The sequence below is a fragment of the Schistocerca serialis genome, chromosome 8, assembly GCF_023864345.2.
Source record: "Schistocerca serialis cubense isolate TAMUIC-IGC-003099 chromosome 8, iqSchSeri2.2, whole genome shotgun sequence".
Classification (NCBI taxonomy): Eukaryota; Metazoa; Arthropoda; class Insecta; order Orthoptera; family Acrididae; genus Schistocerca; species Schistocerca serialis.
The window spans coordinates 340,720,928-340,744,249 of record NC_064645.1 but is presented as its reverse complement, the minus strand read 5'-3'; the positions used below and the strand labels follow the sequence as shown (position 1 = coordinate 340,744,249).

The 23,322-nt window shown below is 42.5% G+C and overlaps 1 protein-coding gene across 4 annotated transcripts in view; it reads right to left on the bottom strand.

The window, feature by feature from the left end:
• Positions 1-23,322, bottom strand: part of LOC126416746 (multidrug resistance-associated protein 1) — a 407,893-nt gene that overhangs the window by 139,945 nt on the left and 244,626 nt on the right. For all 4 annotated transcript variants that reach the window (XM_050084584.1, XM_050084585.1, XM_050084582.1 and 1 more), the window contains exons 8-12: positions 14,159-14,352; positions 12,868-13,059; positions 9,023-9,197; positions 7,798-7,966; positions 1,719-2,008 (exon numbers count right to left, since the gene is read on the bottom strand). In XM_050084584.1, the coding sequence (XP_049940541.1) occupies positions 1,719-2,008; positions 7,798-7,966; positions 9,023-9,197; positions 12,868-13,059; positions 14,159-14,352 (1,020 nt within the window). The remainder of the gene's footprint in view (positions 1-1,718; positions 2,009-7,797; positions 7,967-9,022; positions 9,198-12,867; positions 13,060-14,158; positions 14,353-23,322) is intronic.

Below are 23,322 nucleotides of genomic sequence, written 5' to 3'. Positions count from 1 at the left end.
TATAAAGTTAAATGTGTCTTTCGTCCGCCGGCAAAACTCAGAGCTCCTTGGGCTCATCTAAGGACAGCCTTGGCCTAAGAAGACCCGGTGTTTATGAGATTCCTTGTAGCTGCGGCAGTTGTACATCGGACAAAGTTGTCACACTGTAGAAGAGGGGTGTACTGAACATCAACGCTACACTCGTCTGGAGCAACCAGAGAAGTCTGCAGTGGCTGAGCATTGTCTCAGTACAGGCCATTCTATGAATTATCAACACACCAAAATTCTCGCGTCGACGAGTTCGTACTGGTTCAGTGTTATTAAGGAAGCAGTGGAAACACGTAGCTCGACGAATCTTGTAAAAAGAGACACGGGCTTTCAGCTCAGTACAGCTTGGGATCCAGCAGTGGCCATATTGAAGTCACATCGAGCGGAGAGGAGTACTATTGGTCATATGACGGATGACGATTCGCCAGCAACACAAGTATTTTGTTCACAACGGGAGGATGGTCACGCGCCAATGCGGATGTGGATTTTTGCTTGCGGCTTCTGACAGAGGTTGCTGGGGCAGCCGATGGCAGTGCAGACCAGAAGCGGCAGCCTCTGTGCGTGCGCTGAAGTCTTTCGTTCTTCGTCTTGCAGGTGCCGTTGCTGTCCTTCCAGCTATCGGTTGATATTGTCACTATTGGCCATCAAATTTGGTGCCTTCATGCATGTGCACTTCTTGCCTAAGACTGGCATAAATAGGGGCTATAGTCATGCCTTAGTAGTGTGTTCGTCGCACCTGAAGATGTCGGCCAGTTGCGCTGATGAAATATTGTGGAGTTTTCACTATGGCAACCGACGTCTCGTCCGAGAACCATTTATACAGTATTAGAGTGGTCTTACAGTTTCCATTCTACAAAGCTTTTCTACAAAAAGAGCTGTACATACCTTCATTAAAAACTGATACAGATAAAAAAACTCAAACTTTTTGACTTGGTAAGTAATATTAAGAGCATCTTAACAAATTGTGCATAAAATTCTATTAAAAAATTTAATAATTGTGGAACTGATGATATGCTTTAATGGGTCACAAAACACACATTACTGCTATTATTGTTCCCATTAAGAAAAAACTTATCCATTTTAAGAAAACATTGAACACCGCTTTCCAAATGCTGCTGGAACTGTAAGTGATAGCACATAACAGATCATTCCACTCCCACAATGTTCTGCTTCATATCAGCCACTATGGAACAGAATCCACTGATGAATGGATCAGTGAATGAGTAAATCAGTGAAGTAGAAGACCCTTTGAATCTGCTGTACAATCTTTGCATGTACACACAATCCTTAATTCTCTCTGTTCACATTCGCAAGAATGTTTCAATATAATTCTGCACCTGCATGCTGTTAAAAGGTTTTCACAAGTGATACACTTTTCATAAAGTTATAGCAATTGACACAATTATCTTGACAGCAATGTAAATACGAAGAACCTCAACCTTTACTTTTACACATTTCCATACAGCAACCACTTCATCATTTCTGTTCAGTTCAGGAAATTTATCCACTTTCTACCATATAATTTTATGTCAAGCAAAAGTATGCAGTAGCATATGCGCAAACCGTGTGAATGCCTGAAAAACTTTCTGTATTTAGCAAGTACTTGGATTTTGAATCCTTTTCCCTCAATATAAATGTAAAAATAATGTTAAGTTACTGATGTCATATATAAATTAATTATGTTGCCTTACCAGGAAAGGAGCACAGGACCATATAAATGATGTTATTGCATTGAGATATGCCAATTGCTTCAGTACTTTGATTTCTTTATTTCTTATTCTTGAAACCTCTTGTTCAAATGATGGCTCCCAAGCATACAGTTTTAAAACTTTCATCCCATTTAGGACTTCATTCATAAGTTTTACCCTTTCATCTTTATATTTCATTTGACGCATCTGAAGTGTTTTTACTCTATTTGCTACATAGGCATTAAGCGGTATCATGATTATCATGACTGCGAGACCAGCAAGCACGGATGGACCTGTATTCAGAAACCAAATATAATGTTTTAATTTAATGTTTATAAACATTACTGGTTTACAACTGTAATGAAACCTAGATGGGAAAAAGTATACACAGACACACAGATCAAGATAACCTGTGATCTTAGTAGACTAAACACTATTACCATTTACCATTAATTACCACAGTTACACCATTCACCAGTCAAGACTGGCTAGACTGCTTCAGTTTTACACAGTTAAGTTTAGAGATGCATTATAATACAAGAATAAATTAGCCTTAAGTATAGTGTAACAATGACATAGTGTGAGCACTTTTTAGCAAGTACATGTTCACCTCATTTCTGAATTTTTAGGCAGTCCAATTTGCCGTTTCACTGACAAAGAAGAAATTTAAACTTTATAGGGGTTTTTCATGCAAATTTTGTGACATCTTTTCTCAAAATTTCACCAATTCTGAACATTTTAACAGCCACTGTTGGAAAACAGTTTGGGATGTCTATGTCTTCCGTACTGTGCATATTATAATTGTGAACATGTTTTCTTTCACATACGTGAGGCAAGTGAAGACAATGATTGAAAATTGTCATCATTCCTAGATGTGTGTAGCAGTAGTAGTATTTTATTGCAGCCTGTGGTGTGACCTCATAGTAAAGACTATAGCTGATATGGCTATGGAACAGTGAATAATAAACTGTAAAGTTATTCACATCTCACACTACATCCACACGTGAAAGAACCTGAGTGTAACTTCTCAGTACAAATGAGGTCTTGAGAGTGACTGGCTGAAGAAATTCAAAATGACTTTTGAGTAAGTTATTCCAGCATTAACCAGAAAAGAGTTAGGGAAACTTCCATTTCATTGGGTCACTCCTCATGGTACCATATTTCAGCTATTTTACAAACACATTAAATCATTTGGTACACTAGGTTATAAAAGCTTGAAAGCTGTTTAATTTGCTGAAAATATATGTATAACCATTAGAGATTCAAATCAGAAATGAATAATGATGCACACAATGTGTCAGTGGAAATGAGTTCATGGTTCACTGCCAATATTCTGACTCCACTGAAATTCAGCACAAAATAGTCAGTTTCTGACATGATTTTATTTGGGGTTACATTACTCCATCACAATGACTGTATTGTAAAGGCAGTGAATGACACCAAATTTTCAGAGAAGAGTAGATGGAAATCTCACATGGAAGGTGGATGTATCAGCAGTTGACTGCAACTACATTTAAAAGCAAAGTATTTTACATCAGCATTTGATATAGTGAAATGGGCTAACATCACATAGTTTCATTCTGTCCTGTACAAACAGTAGCATGTAGGTTAATAAGCCGGAAAGAATATTCTTGCTATGAAAGTGTATTGTCCAAGATGAATGTGTTATGCCACCAACTTTGTGTAAGCCATGTAACTGATTGATTTTTCTCAGTTAACAACAAGAGTATGATACAGGTGCTATTGTTTTTGTGAAGACAGCACAGGAATTTTACCTGGTCCAGTCACTCAAAATTGGATGGTAAATGTGACATGCACAAGCTGCACAGACAGTAGGTAGACCCAACAAAGTTTGTATAGTGATTAAATATGAGACTTATAAACAGGAGTAGTTATTGCAACATACAGGTCTGGTCCTCATGTTTTACTTTTTGCTATGGATATACAGGGTGGTCGCAAATCCCCGTTACAAACTTCTAGGACATGTAGAGGGTAGTGAGCACATAACATTTTGAATACGAACCCATATCCGGAAACTTATCGTTTCCGTTCTACGACAGTTTCAATGCAGATGATTATCTCATCCACACCCACATGAGGAATGTACTTAGGCGTGACCCAGTACAATTGTTGCAATCCATTTGAAAAGAATACCGACTCATTCCATTATTACTTACGCATTTGCATTATAACATACACTTGACATTAGTCGACAACAACAAGAACCCAGCATCTACAGCACCAGCCGCAAAGTACCAATGCATTACAACAGCGACTCGATGTGACGCCCACCAACGTTGTTACACACATTGTACCTCTGAAGCATGTTCTGGTACACACTCTCTATCGCACCTGGTGTGTCTTCAATGTCTTGTGCAGCGGCCGGAACTCATACCACCAGATCTTCCTCTGTCTCTAGAGGAGCCTCATAAATTAGGCTCTTCATACGACTCCACAAGATGTAATACATAAGAGTTAAATCCGGCGATCGTGGATCTGTCTCCAGACAGCCAGTGAAAAGTGAGGTGGTGCTCCATCATGCTGAAACCACATTTCCTGATGGACATTCAATGGCACAGCTTCCAAGAATGGGTTCATTAGGTGTCGTAGGAAGACATATGGAGGACCCATGAGCTTGGATGGAAGGAGGTATGGTCCAATCACATGACCATCCAGAATACCTGCCCAAACATTAATTCCAAACCTGCCTTGAAATCCCTGAAAATACGTGGCATGAGGGTTATCATCCGCCCAGACATGGCTATTTCGAGCATTCAGAACACAATCCCTTGTGAACCTACATTCATCTGTGAAGAGAACTTTATGTGGAAACAGGGGCACATTGATGCAACGGTGCAGGAACGATGTGCGAAAGGCAACATGTTGTGGAAAGTCTGCTGGACTCCTAGTGTGTACCCTTTGCAAGTATATGGATGTAATTGTCTATCATGCAGGACGTCCTACATGATACTGTGACTAACAGCCATTGCACATGCTATTATTCGCGAACTCATGGATACGCTATCTTCAATGCGACACAGTACACCTTCTTCAAATTCAGGAGTGCGACGTCGCTGTGGAGCACCACAGTCCTGCCTACTCACAGTGAAGGTACCCATTTCTCATAGCTACTGTGTAACTTGGGCAAACAGTTTGTGCAATGGAATGTGATGGTGTGGAAAACTTTCATGATACAGTCAACTAGCAGCTCTTCCGTTACCTCCGGCTTCGCCATACACAAGGAGCATGTCTGTGTATTCTGCAAACGTGTACTGCGTCATGTTTCCTCTATCGGGGATGCACAGGTATTGACTCGGTCTCACAGCAAAGCTGACAATAAGTGAAATATGGGGATCGTTTGACGTAGTACACTTCATTGTGTCTATCCTTTTGCATACCAGTACAGGGAACTCAGACGTTTCTCTTGCCCTAAGCAAACGTTGACAAGGTACACATATTAATTGAAACGGTCGCATAACAGAAACGATACAATTCTGGACATGGGTTCCTATTCAAAATGTTATGTACTCACTATCTCTACCTGTCCTAGAAATTTGTAACAGGAGTTTCTGACCACCCTGTATAGTACTAGCAAGATATTACAGGAAATAAAATTTTAATTCCACATAAATACATTATGTATGGTGGTTACATGGGTTGCTGTTTGTACACAACCATAAGGCCAATACTTGATTGGAATGTGATGAGCCTCTCAGCCTTTCTCAGAAAGCATCTATCACTGATAAAAGATAAACATGAAACTTGCATCTGGATTACCACAATATTTAATAAAAGAAATTGATGGCTGTTTTTGTTCACCTGTTTTTAAATGCTAATTTTGTTAGTTTATTGTACTCATGTTTTGGAAGGTTTGTTTTCTTTAAATGCACTGTAGGTAATAACTTACAGTGCCACACTTACTAGATGCTATGTCTCCCATCCATCCCATTTCCACGAGTGCAGATTTGGAAGACATACATCGTTTTCCATAACTTCATAAATTTACTATTCAGTGTTAAGACATCAAAATGTTTTAACAAGGAAACAACGTGAAACAAGTTGGGTGTTCATTTTAGTCAATAACAGATCTTCAGAAAACCTTTTACAGATGTAGGAAACCTTGGTATGATATAATGTAATAAGATGGGTATCACTGTTTGAAGTAATAGAACAGATTATTATAGGCAATGTCCAATGTATTATTCCACATTTTTGAAACTATTATGGTGTTATCTAAACAGAAATAACAACAGCAACAGCTAACGTCCAAACCAAGAACACGCAGTCAACTTCACATGACGAAAGGTAACATCTCTGAATAAAGTATGAAGTACAACTGTAGTCCTTTAACAGGTGAGGCTGTGAATAGCTCTGTCCACACAAAATGGAGGACAAGAATAATTCACTGAGAAATATATGCTAGCTCTCTTTATTAGTTTTAGTCTGCCACAATTACTTACTATAATAGGTTTTCATATCTTTAAAAACATTGTCCCAAGAAGTAATGACTATATATTCTCATGATTTTTACCGACGTCACACTCACCAGAAACAAAATTCGGAAAGTGATTCCAGCCTCATATGCATTATTCATTAAGTGAGATCACACTACTGTAAAACTACTAAATACTGCTTCTGTACCTGCACTAGTCTGGCGGGGGGGAGAAGCTTCATTTCTAACATTAGGCTGTCTTTGTACGAGTATCTGGTGTATTAGTGTTGTTTGGGGGATGACACCAAACAGCGAGGTCATCGGTCTCATCGGATTAGAGAAGGATGGCGAAGGAAATCGGCCATGCCCTTTCAAAGGAACCATCCCGGCCTTTGCCTGGAGCGATTTAGGGAAATCATGGAAAACCTAAATCAGGATGGCCAAACGCAGGATTGAACCGTCGTCCTCCCGAATGCGAGTCCAGTGTGCTAACCACTGCGCCACCTTGCTCGGTCTATGAATATCTGGATTTTATATTTTTGACAGCTGAGTTTGCACATACACCAATAATTTAAATTTGAAGTTAACGGAAGGCATTACACAAAACTATCTGTCTTTGAAAATGTAGTGATTTTCATACATGGCAATTATGTTGTCTGACTTATGTAATTTGACTATTTATTTATTTATGTAGCTTGATTTCCTTTATGTAATTTGATTAAAGTTTTCTCTGGCCCTTTGCTCACCTTCCTAACAGTTCTGAAAACTGAAAATTAAGGTTAAGCTTTTCTCCCACCTAAATTAAAGAATCTTCATACCTACTGTTTTAGCTCTCTTTCAAATGTTTTTGTTGGTGTGTTTCTGTAAAGATTAAATGTAGTCCTCAAGCAACAAACATGGATAAATTTCCCTCACTCTTTGCCAAGTGTTGTCTATGACATAGTTCTCCATTGTAAGTACAATCCAGGCATTCTCTAAACAGAAAGTGACTGCATTCCATTGGTCACAGTAGATGTCAGAGCAGCACATCACTGTCAATATATGCACAATGCTTATGCTCTTGTATCCATCTAGAGCCTTCTCCACAAAAGAACTGAAAGCTGAAACTGCAGAACAACCTTCTTTTTCCTTTCTTTCTAGCACTTTTCCTTTCTGCAGTGTTTCTTACATTTTATAACTATTTCAGTAATTGCATAAATAGTAAAACCTTCACTTCCCTTGTGGTTTTTTATTTTCATTTTTTTTAATTCATCTTAAAGCATTTGTTATTAACTACCATTACTGTAATTTTTGTTATTTTTCATGTTAGTCCTGGAAAAGGACAGTCCAAAGAAAGCATACAACGTTTCTGAAACTACGTTCCCATTCTTGCTTTTTCCTCGGTAGCAAAATTATCCTATCTTATTATGGTTTGTCACATATCTTTTTCCACACTGCCCATGTGTAATAGAACTTCAAGCAGCCAAGAAGGCACGCAACTTCTCTAATGAACAAGATTTAAGGAAGCCTGCAGAAGTGTCAGTGACTGACCATTTGATTTCTTGCAATTTAGATTTGCACAAATCCAAATAAATAATGGAGATCTTTATTAGTGTCTATATCTAGCCAATTTATATGTGTCTATACAGAGAAAATGAACTGTTTGCTTACCTAAGATATCCCAGAGAAAATACAGGGCTAGTGCGATCTGTAAAGGAGCAGACCAAATCATATTCAGATAGGTGGTAAGATCCATTAGTTTCTGGGCATCCACTGACATCAAATTAACAATTTCTCCAACTGTTGATTCCTTTCTTGCCGAGTTTGACATGCGAAGTGCCTTTAAACAAAAAAATAAATCAATACATGAGAACATAACATTTGTGAAGATACAAAAGAGAAAGAGAGAGTGTATATGCTTACTTTCACTAGCAAAAGAACAAGAGCTCTAAAGATAATTTGAACGCTGTTTTATAGAAGATTGATACTACACATAATTGAAACCTGCAGTTGCTTAAACTACAAGCTCCACCAGTGCTCCATGTGTCTTAAGTAGCCTCCTCCTCCTCTAAATGGGAGAGGTTTCCACATCCTTATCACACCAAATTATTCCTGGAGTATTTTCTCATATCAATTTCTGAAGTGATCTCCAGTATCCTTTCATATTTTCATGTCTTAAGTATTTAATGAACAAAAATCCTGCTTGCCACTATCTGTAAGATATTGTAAGCCTCTTGCAAAGTATAAAAAATATGATGGCTTTTCTGAGCCTTCACAACTTTTTAACTCCAAACAGCTGTAGTTACTGTTGTTTTACTGTGCATTAACTATCATGGACTTTTGTTTGCATGAGCAGTCAGTCAGTTAGCCTACAGGTCAAACAAAATGAACATTAAAGAGTTAACTGGAATCCATTTTCTTCAACTCACTCTGATTCAATATGAACGAACTTGCCCGGCCTGTGGCTACACGCATTTGAAAGTATGTGCGTTTTATTTTCTATTTTCATTATTTTGGTGAATCAGTATTTCTCATTGTAAGTTTATGTAATTTGTAAGGGGAAATATGAAAGTACATATAAAATTTGACGACGTGGAAGATATTTTTGTATTGTCCACGACAGGCTTCATATAATGCTAAAGCTGAACTAAAACAGCTTAACTCTTCTAGCTCTCGTCCTGGTCTCCACATATGGATGAATAAAATTTCAATATTTACAATAACATCAATATTAAAAGTACAGTGCACCAGTAAAAACTTTGTTTCTTCACAGGACTTAAATTCTACTTTAACTGCTGCATCACCATTACTCACTCATTTTTTCATGGCAAACGTCTGCTCTTAAAGAAAGGAGGATTTGTGCAACAACATAAAAAAGAAAATAGTTGCTTCTCACTTTTCTGTAAACTGCTGCTATCACTGCAGTTCTGACACGGAGTCCAACGATGAACATACGATGAAAGTACTGTGCCAGCACCAGTGTTTGCACTGCTGCTGTTGCAAACATAAGACCTGCATAAGTGTATCCCTTCCACATAGGTTCATTTCCTTCCACGAAGGAGATGAGCAACCTGAGAACATATCAAGCAGAATGGGTAAGAAAGTTTAGGTTTACAAATATTTCAGATTACACTTTAACTTGCAAAACACTGCTGTAAAAAATTACACATTCGAGTTACAAACTAATCCACTGTGTGTTGTGAGGTAGTAACTCACGGAGGATTACACAAAGTTTAAAAAATGATTGCTGAAACTGTGTTACTACAGTTCTAAATCAAATTAAAATTATTTGTTACATAATTCTGAACACCTTTGTGGTTCGTTCCTGAACTTACAGCTCTGAACATTATATATAAACTGTTAGACAGTGCATTGTGACAATGGAGTTGCAGCTTACGGGCAACCTTAAATCCTTATTTGTAAACACTGACTATTTTACCCAAAATAAGCTTTGCAGATATACATAACAGTTGCCTAGTCAAATCCAACGATACAGCTGCAATCTTAAATACTAAAAATAACATTGTTCAGATCAAATGAGAGATTGCAGTCACCATTTTAAATGTGAAAATAAGAATTTTTGTAAGTCAAAACACAGTTTTTCTACACTCCTGGAAATTGAAATAAGAACACCGAGAATTCATTGTCCCAGGAAGGGGAAACTTTATTGACACATTCCTGGGGTCAGATACATCACATGATCACACTGACAGAACCACAGGCACATAGACACAGGCAACAGAGCATGCACAATGTCGGCACTAGTACAGTGTATATCCACCTTTCACAGCAATGCAGGCTGCTATTCTCCCATGGAGACGATCGTAGAGATGCTGGATGTAGTCCTGTGGAACGGCTTGCCATGCCATTTCCACCTGGCGGCTCAGTTGGACCAGCGTTCGTGCTGGACGTGCAGACCGCGTGAGACGACGCTTCATCCAGTCCCAAACATGCTCAATGGGGGACAGATCCGGAGATCTTGCTGGCCAGGGTAGTTGACTTACACCCTCTAGAGCACGTTGGGTGGCACGGGATACATGCGGACGTGCATTGTCCTGTTGGAACAACAAGTTCCCTTGCCGGTCTAGGAATGGTAGAACAATGGGTTCGATGACGGTTTGGATGTACCGTGCACTATTCAGTGTCCCCTCGACGATCACCAGTGGTGTACGGCCAGTGTAGGAGATCGCTCCCCACACCATGATGCCAGGTGTTGGCCCTGTGTGCCTCGGTCGTATGCAGTCCTGATTTTGGCGCTCACCTGCACGGCGCCAAACACGCATACGACCATCATTGGCACCAAGGCAGAAGCGACTCTCATTGCTGAAGACGACACGTCTCCATTCGTCCCTCCATTCACGCCTGTCGCGACACCACTGGAGGCGGGCTGCACGATGTTGGGGCGTGAGCGGAAGACGGCCTAACGGTGTGCGGGACCGTAACCCAGCTTCTGGAGACGGTTGCGAATGGTCCTCGCCGATACCCCAGGAGCAACAGTGTCCCTAATTTGCTGGGAAGTGGCGGTGCGGTCCCCTACGGCACTGCGTAGGATCCTACGGTCTTGGCGTGCATCCGTGCGTCGCTGCGGTCCGGTCCCAGGTCGACGGGCACGTGCACCTTCCGCCGACCATTGGCGACAACATCGATGTACTGTGGAGACCTTACGCCCCACGTGTTGAGCAATTCGGCGGTACGTCCACCCGGCCTCCCGCATGCCCACTATACGCCCTCGCTCAAAGTCCGTCAACTGCACATACGGTTCACGTCCACGCTGTCGCGGCATGCTACCAGTGTTAAAGACTGCGATGGAGCTCCGTATGCCACGGCAAACTGGTTGACACTGACGGCGGCGGTGCACAAATGCTGCGCAGCTAGCGCCATTCGATGGCCAACACCGCGGTTCCTGGTGTGTCCGCTGTGCCGTGCGTGTGATCATTGCTTGTACAGCCCTCTCGCAGTGTCCGGAGCAAGTATGGTGGGTCTGACACACCGGTGTCAATGTGTTCTTTTTTCCATTTCCAGGAGTGTATTAGCCAAATCTATCTTTTTATTTTGAAACAGCAAAACACAGAAAATTTTGAAGGCTTACACTTTGTGGCAGTTTCCTGTTCTCACTAACTTGTGCCTTGGGATGTCAATATTTGTCTTATGTCTGGTAATGTTTTGTGAACTGCTTCCATAGCAACACATTCATCAATAATGTTCCTGACAAAGAGTGCCAAGATATAATTAGAGAGAGTCACAACTGTTTTGTTCAAAGCCTGTTAAAAAGAGGGTAACAATGCTCCATGGAGGCAGCATTTAATATTATATGGACATGTTTTATGAGGGGCAAATGTCATCTACGTAATCCATATGAGATGTCATTGAAAGACCCAAAATATGTCATACATAGATAATTACTACTATACACATCTCTCAGGTTCTACATGTGGTGGGATACCACCAAGATCTTTTAGCGAATTCTATGGTATGTTCTTCCCAATCGAATTAGGCATCTATATGAATTCCTCAAAGTCAGTTTTTTTTTTTTTTTTTTTTGGCAAACCTGAGAGAATCTGTTGGGTGTCATCTGAATTACAAACAAGTATATTGGCTGCAAAACAATTAAATGCAGTGCCAAGTGTTTCTCACATACTCTTATCAAGGGATGTAAAAATGCGCGGCACACAATGGGACACGTCACATGTCACTGATAGCCACAACAGTGGCAACAAATGAGCCAGAGACAGAGTCCTGCAGAACACTAGTACTAATTTTTACTAAGGGATATGTTTATTACACCTGAGAATTTTTCTTCAGTTGTTGGAGTAAGAGGAAATTACTGATATGTAGATATACGTACACCACAAAACCAAATTTTGTAATATTTTAAAAGAAATGCATCAAGTGTGTTGCTTAGATTTTTTTGGCAGGATTTATTCCACAACCCATTTGGGTCCTGCACTGCAGCTTTTGCTCACCCAGTACATGTGGCACCATTGTCTTATTTTTCAAAATCTGGTGAAGTATTATCAACAATTACCAGAAACTTCAACTACTGCGCAAGTATGATACCTGCTCTGTTCATTACCACTGCCTGCCATCATCAAATATATAGTCCGATGATCATGACTTTTGACCAAAAGCAGGTTACCACTGCCAACAAATATTTTAATCAAGACTATTTTTAATTCAATTTTAAAACAGCAGGTAATGTTTTTGACATGTGCTATCTGTCTCCTTAAGTTATACGAGCCTCAACCAAAGTGCAGCTGACTATCAATGTGACACCACGGTAGCGCACATGACAAATGTCTAACAAACATTTCTAATTGCAGTGTAGTACGCTTTCAAACTGTTTGAAATTATGTTTACAGCTTAATCACTGTTTTTAATAAAAGCATATGTATTTTCTGAAAATGATTCATAATTTCTGAAAGTGATTCATAATTTCTGAAAGTGATTCATAATTTCTGAAAGTGATTCATAATTTCTGAAAGTGATTGATAATTTCTGAAAGTGATTCATAATTTCTGAAAGTGATTCATAATTTCTGAAAGTGAGTCATAATTTCTGAAAGTGAGTCATAATTTCTGAAAGTGAGTCATAATTTCTGAAAGTGAGTCATAATTTCTGAAAGTGATTCATAATTTCTGATAACTGGTATCTAATTATATTACAAGTATGGTTTCAAAATGAACTTTATTGCACCATTATATGGATTACATTAACATGTAGATGACTGAAAAGCAGACTTACTTCAATACCTGGGGATTCGCAAACATGAGAACATCTTGTACGAATTTGAGGCACGCACCAAAAAGAAATGTAGGACCAAATGCCTTGCAAATAGCTGGTAGGATAGATGCCTGGTATTTCTTTTTAGATTGTGTTCCCACAAAGTCAACGCTAGCAGCATTTTTGTGAAATGATGCTTTGGGAGCACGAGCACTGGAACAACAAAAAGATTGTTTTACACACAACTACAATAATAATATACACACACACACACACACACACACACACACACACACACACACACACACACACCAAGGGTGAGAGTCTCCATCTGGCTACTAAAGGCAGCATGCACATCTCTCTCACCCCCACAAGAGGTAAATGTAGCACTTTCATCCGACATCCATAAAAAGTATTTCTGCAACCTGATTAGGACAGTGTTAATTTGCAGTCCACTTCATGTCTTACTGTCAGACTGTGTTTGAAAAGCAGTGTCAGGAACTACCTAAGCAAACCTTAGCAAAGGTACATGCAATCCTGGATGGTTAATCTAATGGGCAGGTGGCCTCTGCCGCTATGTCCTAGGAACCGTTCTGCATGCATCATTACATTACAGTACCGATACATGTAATATTGGAAAGACCTGGAGTAATAAAAAAAATTCAGCATGAGCAAATGGCTGTTCAATATGCAGACGATACACTGAGCAGTTGACAAGAGAAACAAACAATGTTTTGACAACTGTGCCACAGCTTTTGAAAGACTGAAAAATTACCATTCTTGTCATCCTGCTGATTTGTGTATTAACTGTTCAGCACTGCAACTATATAAAAAGTGGTGTCTTTCCTTACACTGAATGAGTGATGCCATGGGGAAAGACTCTTAATTTCATTCAGGAGGATGTGTGTTCATGTTTAGGGAGGAAGGGGGAACACACACACACACACACACACACACACACACACACACACAGTGCAAATTCCATATATAAAAAAAAGACACTACTTCTGCATGATGACATGGTATTTACATACCATGCATAGATTAAACAGAAAGTTGAAACAGTAATGCCTGCATGCTATTGCTTCCTACTTACCCAAAATGTGTCCAGAACTTCCTTTTGAAATGCACATAAAGACAAAACACAGAAAAAAAGTATGTCAATAACACACAGACTTCCACTAAGCAACCAGATTTAATTTCTTAAGACAAAAAAAAGTTCTCTTGTGAAAAAAGTGGTTACTTCTGTCAAAAACTAAACTATAACGAAAATAAAGAACCATACATTAAAAATGAAAGAAAGGTAACATACTTAGCAGTCTTTTGCAGAGTCTTTTCCCAGTGCTTATCAAATTGAGGGAGCACTTCCCTAGCAGTGTCTTCTGGGTTCATATTCCACAAATCTTTCATTTCCAGTGGCTTTCTGAAACCTTTCCAAGCTAACCTGTCAAACCATGTATAGAGAATTCTTGAGAGGAATGATGCACTTCCTTCAGGACACGGTTTCTGCAAGAACGAGACATTTGGACACACATTACAATTTAATAACTGACGTAAAATTTGTGACTGAATATTTCTTATAACATAAATATTGAAAGGATAGGTAGCCACTTGCCACATGGAAGAAGTACTGCGAGGAAGACTGGCACATTGCAAAATGACTTTTTGTTTTGGTTTTAGGGCGCAAAACTGCTATGGTCATTAGCGCCCGGTCTGTGACTTAGGAAACGGTAAAAAACGAAAATGGAAAGCAGCAGCAATGGGAACGAAACTCAAAGAATTGGAGAAACTAAAAGCAGAAGGAAATCTTAAAAATCCACTACAGAAAGGGGTTGGTTGTCCCCAAAAAGAGCTTCAAACGACTGATGTCATCTCAGTGGCACTAATAAACTCGAGAACGTGATCAGCCGAGCACGTGTCATCTGCTAAAATGGACGATATATCAGGCAACAGCTGTAGACAGGCGTGTAACGGAGTAAAATAGGGGCACTCAATTAAAAGGTGTCTTACCGTCCACAGCTGAGAGCAGTGGGGACAGAGTGGGAGGGGGGGGGGGGAGGGGGGGGGGGGGGGGATCAACGCTTAAAAGATATCAATGGCTAAAAAGACAGTGCCCTATCCAGAATCTAGTTAAAATTACCTCCTCCCGATGATGCGTTCAGGAGAAAGATGTCCAAGCACACGAAAGAGCTTTCACATCCCGCAATTTATTATGGGGAAGTGTCGACCAATGTGCATGCCATAAAAGAACAACACGACGACATAAAACATTCCTTAGATCTGCAAAGGGAATCGATCAAATAGCTGGCTGAAGAAGAGAGATTGCAGCCTTGGCCACTATATCGGCCCCCTCATTTCCACAGATACCAATGTGTCCTGGGAGCCAGAGGAATGTCACCGAGACGCCCTCCAAGTGGAGCAAGCACAGGCAGTCCTGAATCCGGTGGACCAGAGGGTGATCAGGGTAAAGAGCTTGGAGACTGAGGAGAGAGCTGAGACAATCTGAACAGATAACATACTGTATCCGCTGATGGCGGCGGATGTATTGGACAGCCTGGAGAACAGCGTAAAGGTCCGCAGTATAAACCGAACACTGGTCGGGAAATCGATTTGGGGTGTCGCCTACAATATAGGCACTCCTTACACCTAACGATGTTTTCGAGCCATCAGTGTAAACAAATGTGGCTTCCTCCATTTGTGCACATAGAGCAGCAAATGCCTGATGATAAGCAAGTGAAGGGGTACCATCCTTGGGAAATTGACAAAGGTCACGGAGCAGGCAGATCCGGGGACGGAGCCAAGGAGGTGCAGTACCCCAAGTTGTCAAGAAGGTTTTAGGAAAGCGGAAGGAAAGAGAATGGAGCAGTTGACAGAAGCGGACTCCCGGTGGTAGTAGGGAGGATGGGCGGCCTGCATACCCTACATCCAAGGAGGCGTCGAAAAAAATGTCATGGGCCGGATTAGCAGGCATGGAAGACAAATGGCTAGCATAACAACTCAGAAGGAAAGCTCGCCGATTGGACAGCGGAGGTTCAGCAGTCTCAGCATAAAGGCTTTCCACAGGGCTGGTGTAAAAAGCTCCAGACACTAAACGTAATCCACGGTGGTGGATAGAGTCGAGTCGCCGAAGAATAGACGGCCGAGCAGAGGAGTAGACTATGCTTCCATAATCCAATTTCGAGCGCACTAAGGCGTGATAGAGGCGGAGAAGGACCACTCAGTCAGCTCCCCAGGAGGTACCATTCAGGACACGGAGGGTGTTGAGGGATCGCAGACAGCGAGCCGAAAGATAGGAAACGTGGGAGGACCAGCACAGTTTACTGTCAAACATAAGACCCAAGAATTTAGCGATGTCTGAAAATGGAAGGTTGACAGGTCCTAGATGTAAGGAGGGTGGAAGAAACTCCTTACGTCACCAAAAATTAACACAAACGGTCTTACTGGGAGAAAAACGGAAGCCGGTTTCGATGCTCCAAGAGTGGACGCGATCGAGACATCCTTGAAGACGTCGTTCAAGAAGGCTGGTCCGTTGAGAGCTGTAGTAGATCGCAAAATCATCCACAAAGAGGGAGCCCGAGACATCAGGAAGGAGACAATCTATAATCGGATTTATGGCAATGGCAAACAGTACAACAGTCAGCACGGAGCCCTGGGGTACCCCGTTTTCTTGGGAGAAAGTACGGGAGAGAGTAGTGTTCACCCGCACTCTAAATGTGCGCTCTGCCATAAATTCATAAAGAAAAACGGCAGCCGACCTCGAAAGCCCCATGAGAACAGTGTGCGGAGGATGCCTGTCCTCCAACAGGTATCGTATGCTCTCTCCAGATCAAAAAATATTGCTACTGTTTGGCGTTTCCAGAGAAAATTGTTCATGATATAAGTGGAGAGAGCAACAAGATAGTCAACTGCAGAACGATGCTTTCGGAAACCGCATTGGGCAGGTGTTAAAAGACTGCGGGACACCAGCCACCAAGCTAAACGGCAATTCACCATATGCTCCGAAACCTTACATACACTACTCGTGAGAGAAATGGGGCGATAGCTAGAGGGGAAATGTTTGTCCTTTCCAGGTTTCTGAACAGGAACAACGATAGCATCCCGCCATCATCTGGGAAAAGTACTGTCTGTCCAAATTCGATTATAAAGGCAAAGGAGGTAAAGCAGACTATGGTATGATAAATGCAGCAACATTTGGATGTGGATACCATCCGGTCCTGGGGCGGAGGAGCGAGAAGAAGAGAGTGCATGTTGGAGTTCCCGCATGGAGAAAACAAAATTGTAGCTTTCGTGATTTTGAGAGGAGAAAGCAAAAGGTCGCACTTCCACTGCACGTTTCTTCGGGAGAAACGCTGGTGGGTAACTTGAAGAGCTCGAAATCTCAGCAAAGTGTTGACCCAATGAGTTAGAAATTGTGACGGGGTCCACTAATGTATCATGCGCGACAGTGAGCCCAGAGACCGGGGAGAAACTAGGTGCGCCTGAGAACCGTCGAATCCGACTCCAAACTTCCGAGGAGGGAGTGAAGGTGTTAAATAAGCTAGTAAAGAATTTCCAGCTTTCCTTCTTGTTATCGCAGATGATGCGATGGCATCGCGCCCGGAACTGCTTATAGCGGATACAGTTGTCCAAAGTAGGATGGCGTCGGAAAACACGAAGAGCACGTCGCCACTCACGTATTGCGTCACGGCATGCCGCGTTCCACCAAGGAACTGGGGGGCGCCGGGGCAATGTGGAGGTGCGTGATATTGAACGTTCCGCAGCTGTAAGAATAATGTCTGTAATATGTGTGACCTCATCATCGACGCTAGGAAAGTGACGGTCATCGAATGTCGCTAGAGACGAAAAAAGTGTCCAATCGGCTTGGGCAAACTTCCAGCGTCGCGGGCGCATATACGGCAGTTGAGGCTGCAGTCTAAGGACACATGGAAAGTGGTCACTCAAGTGTGTATCATCAAGGGCGAACCATTCGAAGCGCCGAGCTAGCAGAACAGTACCGACCGAAATGTCCAAATGAGAGAAATTTGTCGTGGAGGAAGACAAAAATGTAGGGTCCCCAGTGTTGAGGCAAACAAGATCCGCTTGGTGGAAGACGTCTAGCAATAGTGAGCCACGCGGACAAGGATGTGGAGATCCCCAAAGCGGGTGGTGGACATTGAAGTCCTAAACCAGCAAATAGGGGGGGTGGAAGCTGACCAAGAAGATGAAGGAGATCAGCTCGTGCCATTGGTGTGGACGATGGAATGTACACAGTACAAAGAGAGAAGGTGTATCCAGAAAGGGAAAGACGGACAGCGACAGCTTGGAAGGAAGTGTTTAAGGGGATTGGGTGATAATGGAGAGTATCATGGAGAAGAATCATAAGTCCTCCATGTGCTGGAGTGCCTTCAACAGAGGGGAGATAAAATCGGACGGACTGAAAATGGGGGAGAACAAAGCGGTCATGGGGACGCAGCTTTGTTTCCTGAAGACAGAACATGACCGGCGAGTAGGACCATAAGAGGATCGACAATTCATCCCGATTGGCTCGAAGGCTGTGGATATTCCAGTGGATAATGGACATAGGGTGAACAGAAAATGGAGGAATGTGACCAAGGTTGCCGTCAACTCAGCGACTGCTCAGAGTTTGCGACCAACAGCATGGAATGGCATTCAGCCGAAAGCAGAAGATCCTGATCCATAGGTTGTTCAGGAGCAGCTCCTGCCACCAGCGATTGGCCAGTTGATCGGCCGCCAGCAGCGTGCCTCGGCGACACAGAAGACGGCCGAGGGCGATTACCGCCAGGTGGTGCTGTAGATGAGACACGCCTTGGCGGAGCAGGAGATGAAGTGGGTTTCTTACTAGCCTTCTTGGAAACATGATGTGTAGATGAAGGAGGAACCGATGGTTGTGAAGTTGGGGTATGTAAAAAATCTTTACGAGTATGCTCTTTTTTCGAAGCCTTGGTGTCTGACTTTTGGGCTCGAGATTTAGCAGAACCCGATGAAGGGTGAGCCATAGAATGGGCAGGCGAAAGTGGGGAGGTGGAACGGGCGATCTTTGCGCTGGCTGATCTGATGACCGTGGCACTAAAGGTAAGGTCACAAGTCTGCGTGGCCGCCTCCTTTGTTGGCCGAAGAGAGGCAAGGACAGTGCTGTATTTTCCTGTCTGAGGCACGGTGGGCTGTCGACTGGCGAATAATTTTCAAGCAGCAAAGGTCGACACCTTTTCCTTCACTCTGATTTCCTGAATGAGCTTTTCATCTTTAAAAATGGGGGCAATCTCTAGAGGAAGCAGCGTGGTCACCCATACAGTTAAACCAACGAGGGGATGGAGGTGGACAAGCACCCTCATGGGTATCCTTGCCACACACAACACATTTGGCCAGATTGGAACTGGGCTGGCTGGTGTGACTGAACCGCTGACACTGATAGCAACGTGTAGGGTTTGGGATGTAAGGGCGAACGGAAATTATCTCATAGCCTGCTTTGATTTTCGATGGGAGTTGAACTTTGTCAAATGTCAAGAAGACAGTACGGGTTGGAATGATGTTCGTGTCAACCCTTTTCATGACTCTATGAACTGCCGTTACGCCCTGGTCAGACAGGTAGTGTTGAATTTCCTCGTCGGACAATCCATCGAGGGAGCATGTATAAACGATCCCATGTGATGAATTTAAAGTACGGTGCGGTTACACCCGGACAGGGAAGGTGTGTAGCAATGAAGTACGCAGCAATTTTTGTGCCTGGAGGGCACTGACTGTTTCTAACAACAAGGTGCCATTTCGTAATCTGGAACAAGACTTTACAGGACCTGCAATTGCGTCGACACTTTTCTGAATAATGAAAGGGTTGACCATGGAGAAGTCGTGACCTTCGTCAGACCGAGAAACAACAAGGAACTGTGGCAACGATGGAAGGACTGTCTGTCGCTGAGACTCGTTGAACTTACACTTGTGAGCTGACATAGTAGAAGATGAGGAAACCATTGCGAAAGTATCCCCCATGATTACCGACATCTCTGATGGTGCGCTCCTTCCTTGTGGGGGCCCTCTCTGAGGGCACTCCCGCCTTAGGTGATTGTTCACACCTCAGGTCACACGTCCCGACAACCGGTCAGAGGGACCAATCAGCACTTTTGGAAGGTATCAGCTCGGGTAATCACCCCTCCCTGGGCCTGGCCGTTACCAGGGGGTATGTACGTGTCCTACCTGTCTACCCGGGGCGGGGAATTACACATTACCCCGTCACCGGCTACGCATGGAAATGCGTGGGTTGGCCTTCAGACACGTACAGGGAGGAAAAAAGAGAAAGGGAAAGGAAAGAAGAGAGGTCTCAAACGCCGCAGCAGAGAAAAGGGTAAAGAGAAGAGGTAAGGAAAAGAGAAGGACAAAGGAAGGACGAAGACTTGCAAGCGGAGAAAGCAAAGAATTTGTTACAGTTTCGAGCGTCCGTCTCCGGACGTAGGCACAAAACACACTCCCAGAGGGGGAGAAAGGGGAGGAAAGAGGCGGAGGTGAGGGGGGGGGGGGGGGGGGGCAAAGATGGGGGATGGGGAAGGATGCAGAAAGGGAAGGTAGGCAGCCCGGAAAGGAAGGAAGGCCACATTAGCTCGGGGTCCCATGCTTGCTACGCACGTATCCACAAAAGAGTTGTGGACCCCCTGGGGGGTGCAAAATGACTGCTAGTTGTTATGTCTTCTTATAAAATGTGTCTCTGCCAATAATGCCTTCTATGTGGTGACTAGCATTCTGCTCTTTTCATACTGTTAGTGACAATAGAAGGCGTGATTACTGTTACTGAAGAAGAGAGAGATTGAGCAGTATAAGGCTCATAGCAAAATGCTACTTATTTCCTACATGCTTGGCTCAACACCACTTCTATTGAATGTGCCCTCATTATTATTAATACTGCTCTATAGCGATGCAGTAAAACTTTTTTTTTACCTAACGAAAGTCCTATTCTGCAATCTTCATCCTACAAGTTTCGGCCAAAGTCTAGGCTCTTCACAAAATTTCAAAACTTTACCACTCTCTTCTCATCTTCAGTTACAGGTAGTTCCCTCGTGCTCTGTTCAGCTGTCAACATCTGTGTGCCAACACTAGTTTTCTGTAAAGTCTGCTTCAACAGCAAACCAAATGCCTGCACGAAAGAGGGTGGCTGCAAGGCCTTTAACATCTTCACATCAGAGTATGAGATGCACTGTGCCTCTTTCATCTCCTGGATTTTCTTCTCTCCTGGGATACAGCACATTCTTTGCTTCAAACTGGATGGGTTTCGGAGCAACTGTCACACAGCAGTGAGGCAGTGCACTGAATACCTGGTCCATTGATGGAGTCCCTTCACCCATATGTAGCGTGACCATTGCAACTCTTCGTGGTACAACAGAAGTGTTCACACTTGAAGCAGTGCATTGGATTAGTTACACAGGGCCTAACTTAAGGAGCAGAAAGCCTACTGCAATATATTCAGGGAACTTCTGTAAACTTAATGTTAGGACAAAAAGGGTTGACTTCTGGAGCTCACCATCAACACTTTCCATGAAATTCAGTAGTTCAGTGACCCTTTTGCTTCCCACATCTGTCAGAGTTCCTTCACACCTATATCCAATGTCCCGGCATGTTACTACTCCTTTACAACAATTTACCACAATGTGCAGCTCATGTAGACTCCATATTCTGTAAGTAGTTTGGCATTTAACACATTGTTTTGTCAGGTAGCTTTCAGTGTATCAGGAGTGAACAATTTTGAAGCCTTTTGACAGATTTGATGATGTCCTGCAAGTCCCTGTAGAGCTTTTGGATGCAGAAAGGAGATAGTTTTTCAAATGCATCTGTAACACATTTAACAGCAACAAACACATTATATACCGCAGGATGTTTTAAGTTACTGCTATTACTGTCATCCATATGCACAGCTGTCTCAGGTGGACTGGCCACGCAAGGTCTCCTTTGAGCACTCAAATTACTGGTAGTAGAAGAAAGGGATTTAGAGTACATGGAAATCCCAAGAGCATCAAGGGACAAGCATCCACCCTGACATAACCCAGCTTGCCTGGGTTAGCCTTACACAACCGAGGCACAGTAGGTTCCACAGAGGTTGCCCATTAACTCTGTTCTGCAACAGCCAAGCACCTCATTGGCACACAGCACACGTCAAGACTGACTCTTTTTTATACAGGTTTATATCATCCTCATGATCCAGGTGGTCAAACCAAGATTTGCAATCCCCATGAGACACTGTATTCCATGGTGGTCACTGAACATGCCCAGCACTTAGTTGCAGAAGTCCCCAAGCAGATTTGTCTGCAGTGGACTAGATGTGAAGAGCAACTATATATTATTTCTGTTTGTCAATGATATAGATGCCTAAGTGTGCATTTATGCTGCCACTTTGCTACTTGCCATAGCCTGGTGGTGGTGGTGGTGGTGGTGGTGGTGGTGGTGATGGTAATGCAGCAGCGGCAGCTGTGGCGGTGAACGAAGCCCACCTACTCTTAATGGCCTATTTAAACTGCCTTGTGATTGCTCACTACTATCCTCACCATGTGATGCTGTCAAGCTTGTCTTTTATCGCATCCTGAAACTTGAGCCATAACAAGGTCACTCTAGCAGTGCTGTCTTTTTGTGTTCCTCACTGCTTGGTTTATCACACAGCATACGCCTACTTCTATATCTCCATCTACATCCACAAGCTGTAAACTTCTGTGAAGTGCATCAAAGGTGATAATTCCCACTGTAAACATATATTTAAGTATGGAGGATGGGAAAAATTACTTCTACATACCTCTATGCAAGCTGTAATTAGATTTATCTTCTCTTCACAATCTCTGCAAGGTTGATGTATAGGAATCTGTAGTATATTCCTAGATTCCTCACTTAATAACTTTGGGTCACATTCCATATCTTACATTATTCTGGTTCAATATTACTTAAAATGAACTGGAAAATTAGTTATGACAGTCTTATCTGCCTGAGAAAGTGTGTAGAATAATTTTTGTGCTGTTATTAGAACCATGAAAGTATCTCATTCAAAGAGTCCATCCATAGCACCTCTTTATTTCTCGTTGTCGATAACCACATTTTTATTGTGAATGAGCCACTATTACTGTCATCAGATGACACACTGAAAGTTTTTGCTTGGCATACTGCAAGTAATCGACTCAATTAGCCATGTGAACAGCTGCAGCGTAGAGGTCCCTGGCAAGAAGCGAGGCATGCACAACCAGCGATGTGTCAACAATGAGGCTTCAGCATAAATGTACCAAGGCTCAAGGTGAGCAGTGAGGTGTCATGTACTAGCACCAAGCAGTTAGCAGTGAGGCTCCAGCATAAATGTACCCCAAGATTCTGGTATATGAGCAGCTAGTGCCACAGTCACGAGCAATGTAATAAATGGGGAAGATGAAAACAAGCTGCCTAACTACTTTTTTAAAGTAGCTTTCATTGTGGAGGAAGCCATCTTTCCATATCCTATAACACATCACTTACTCAAAGAAG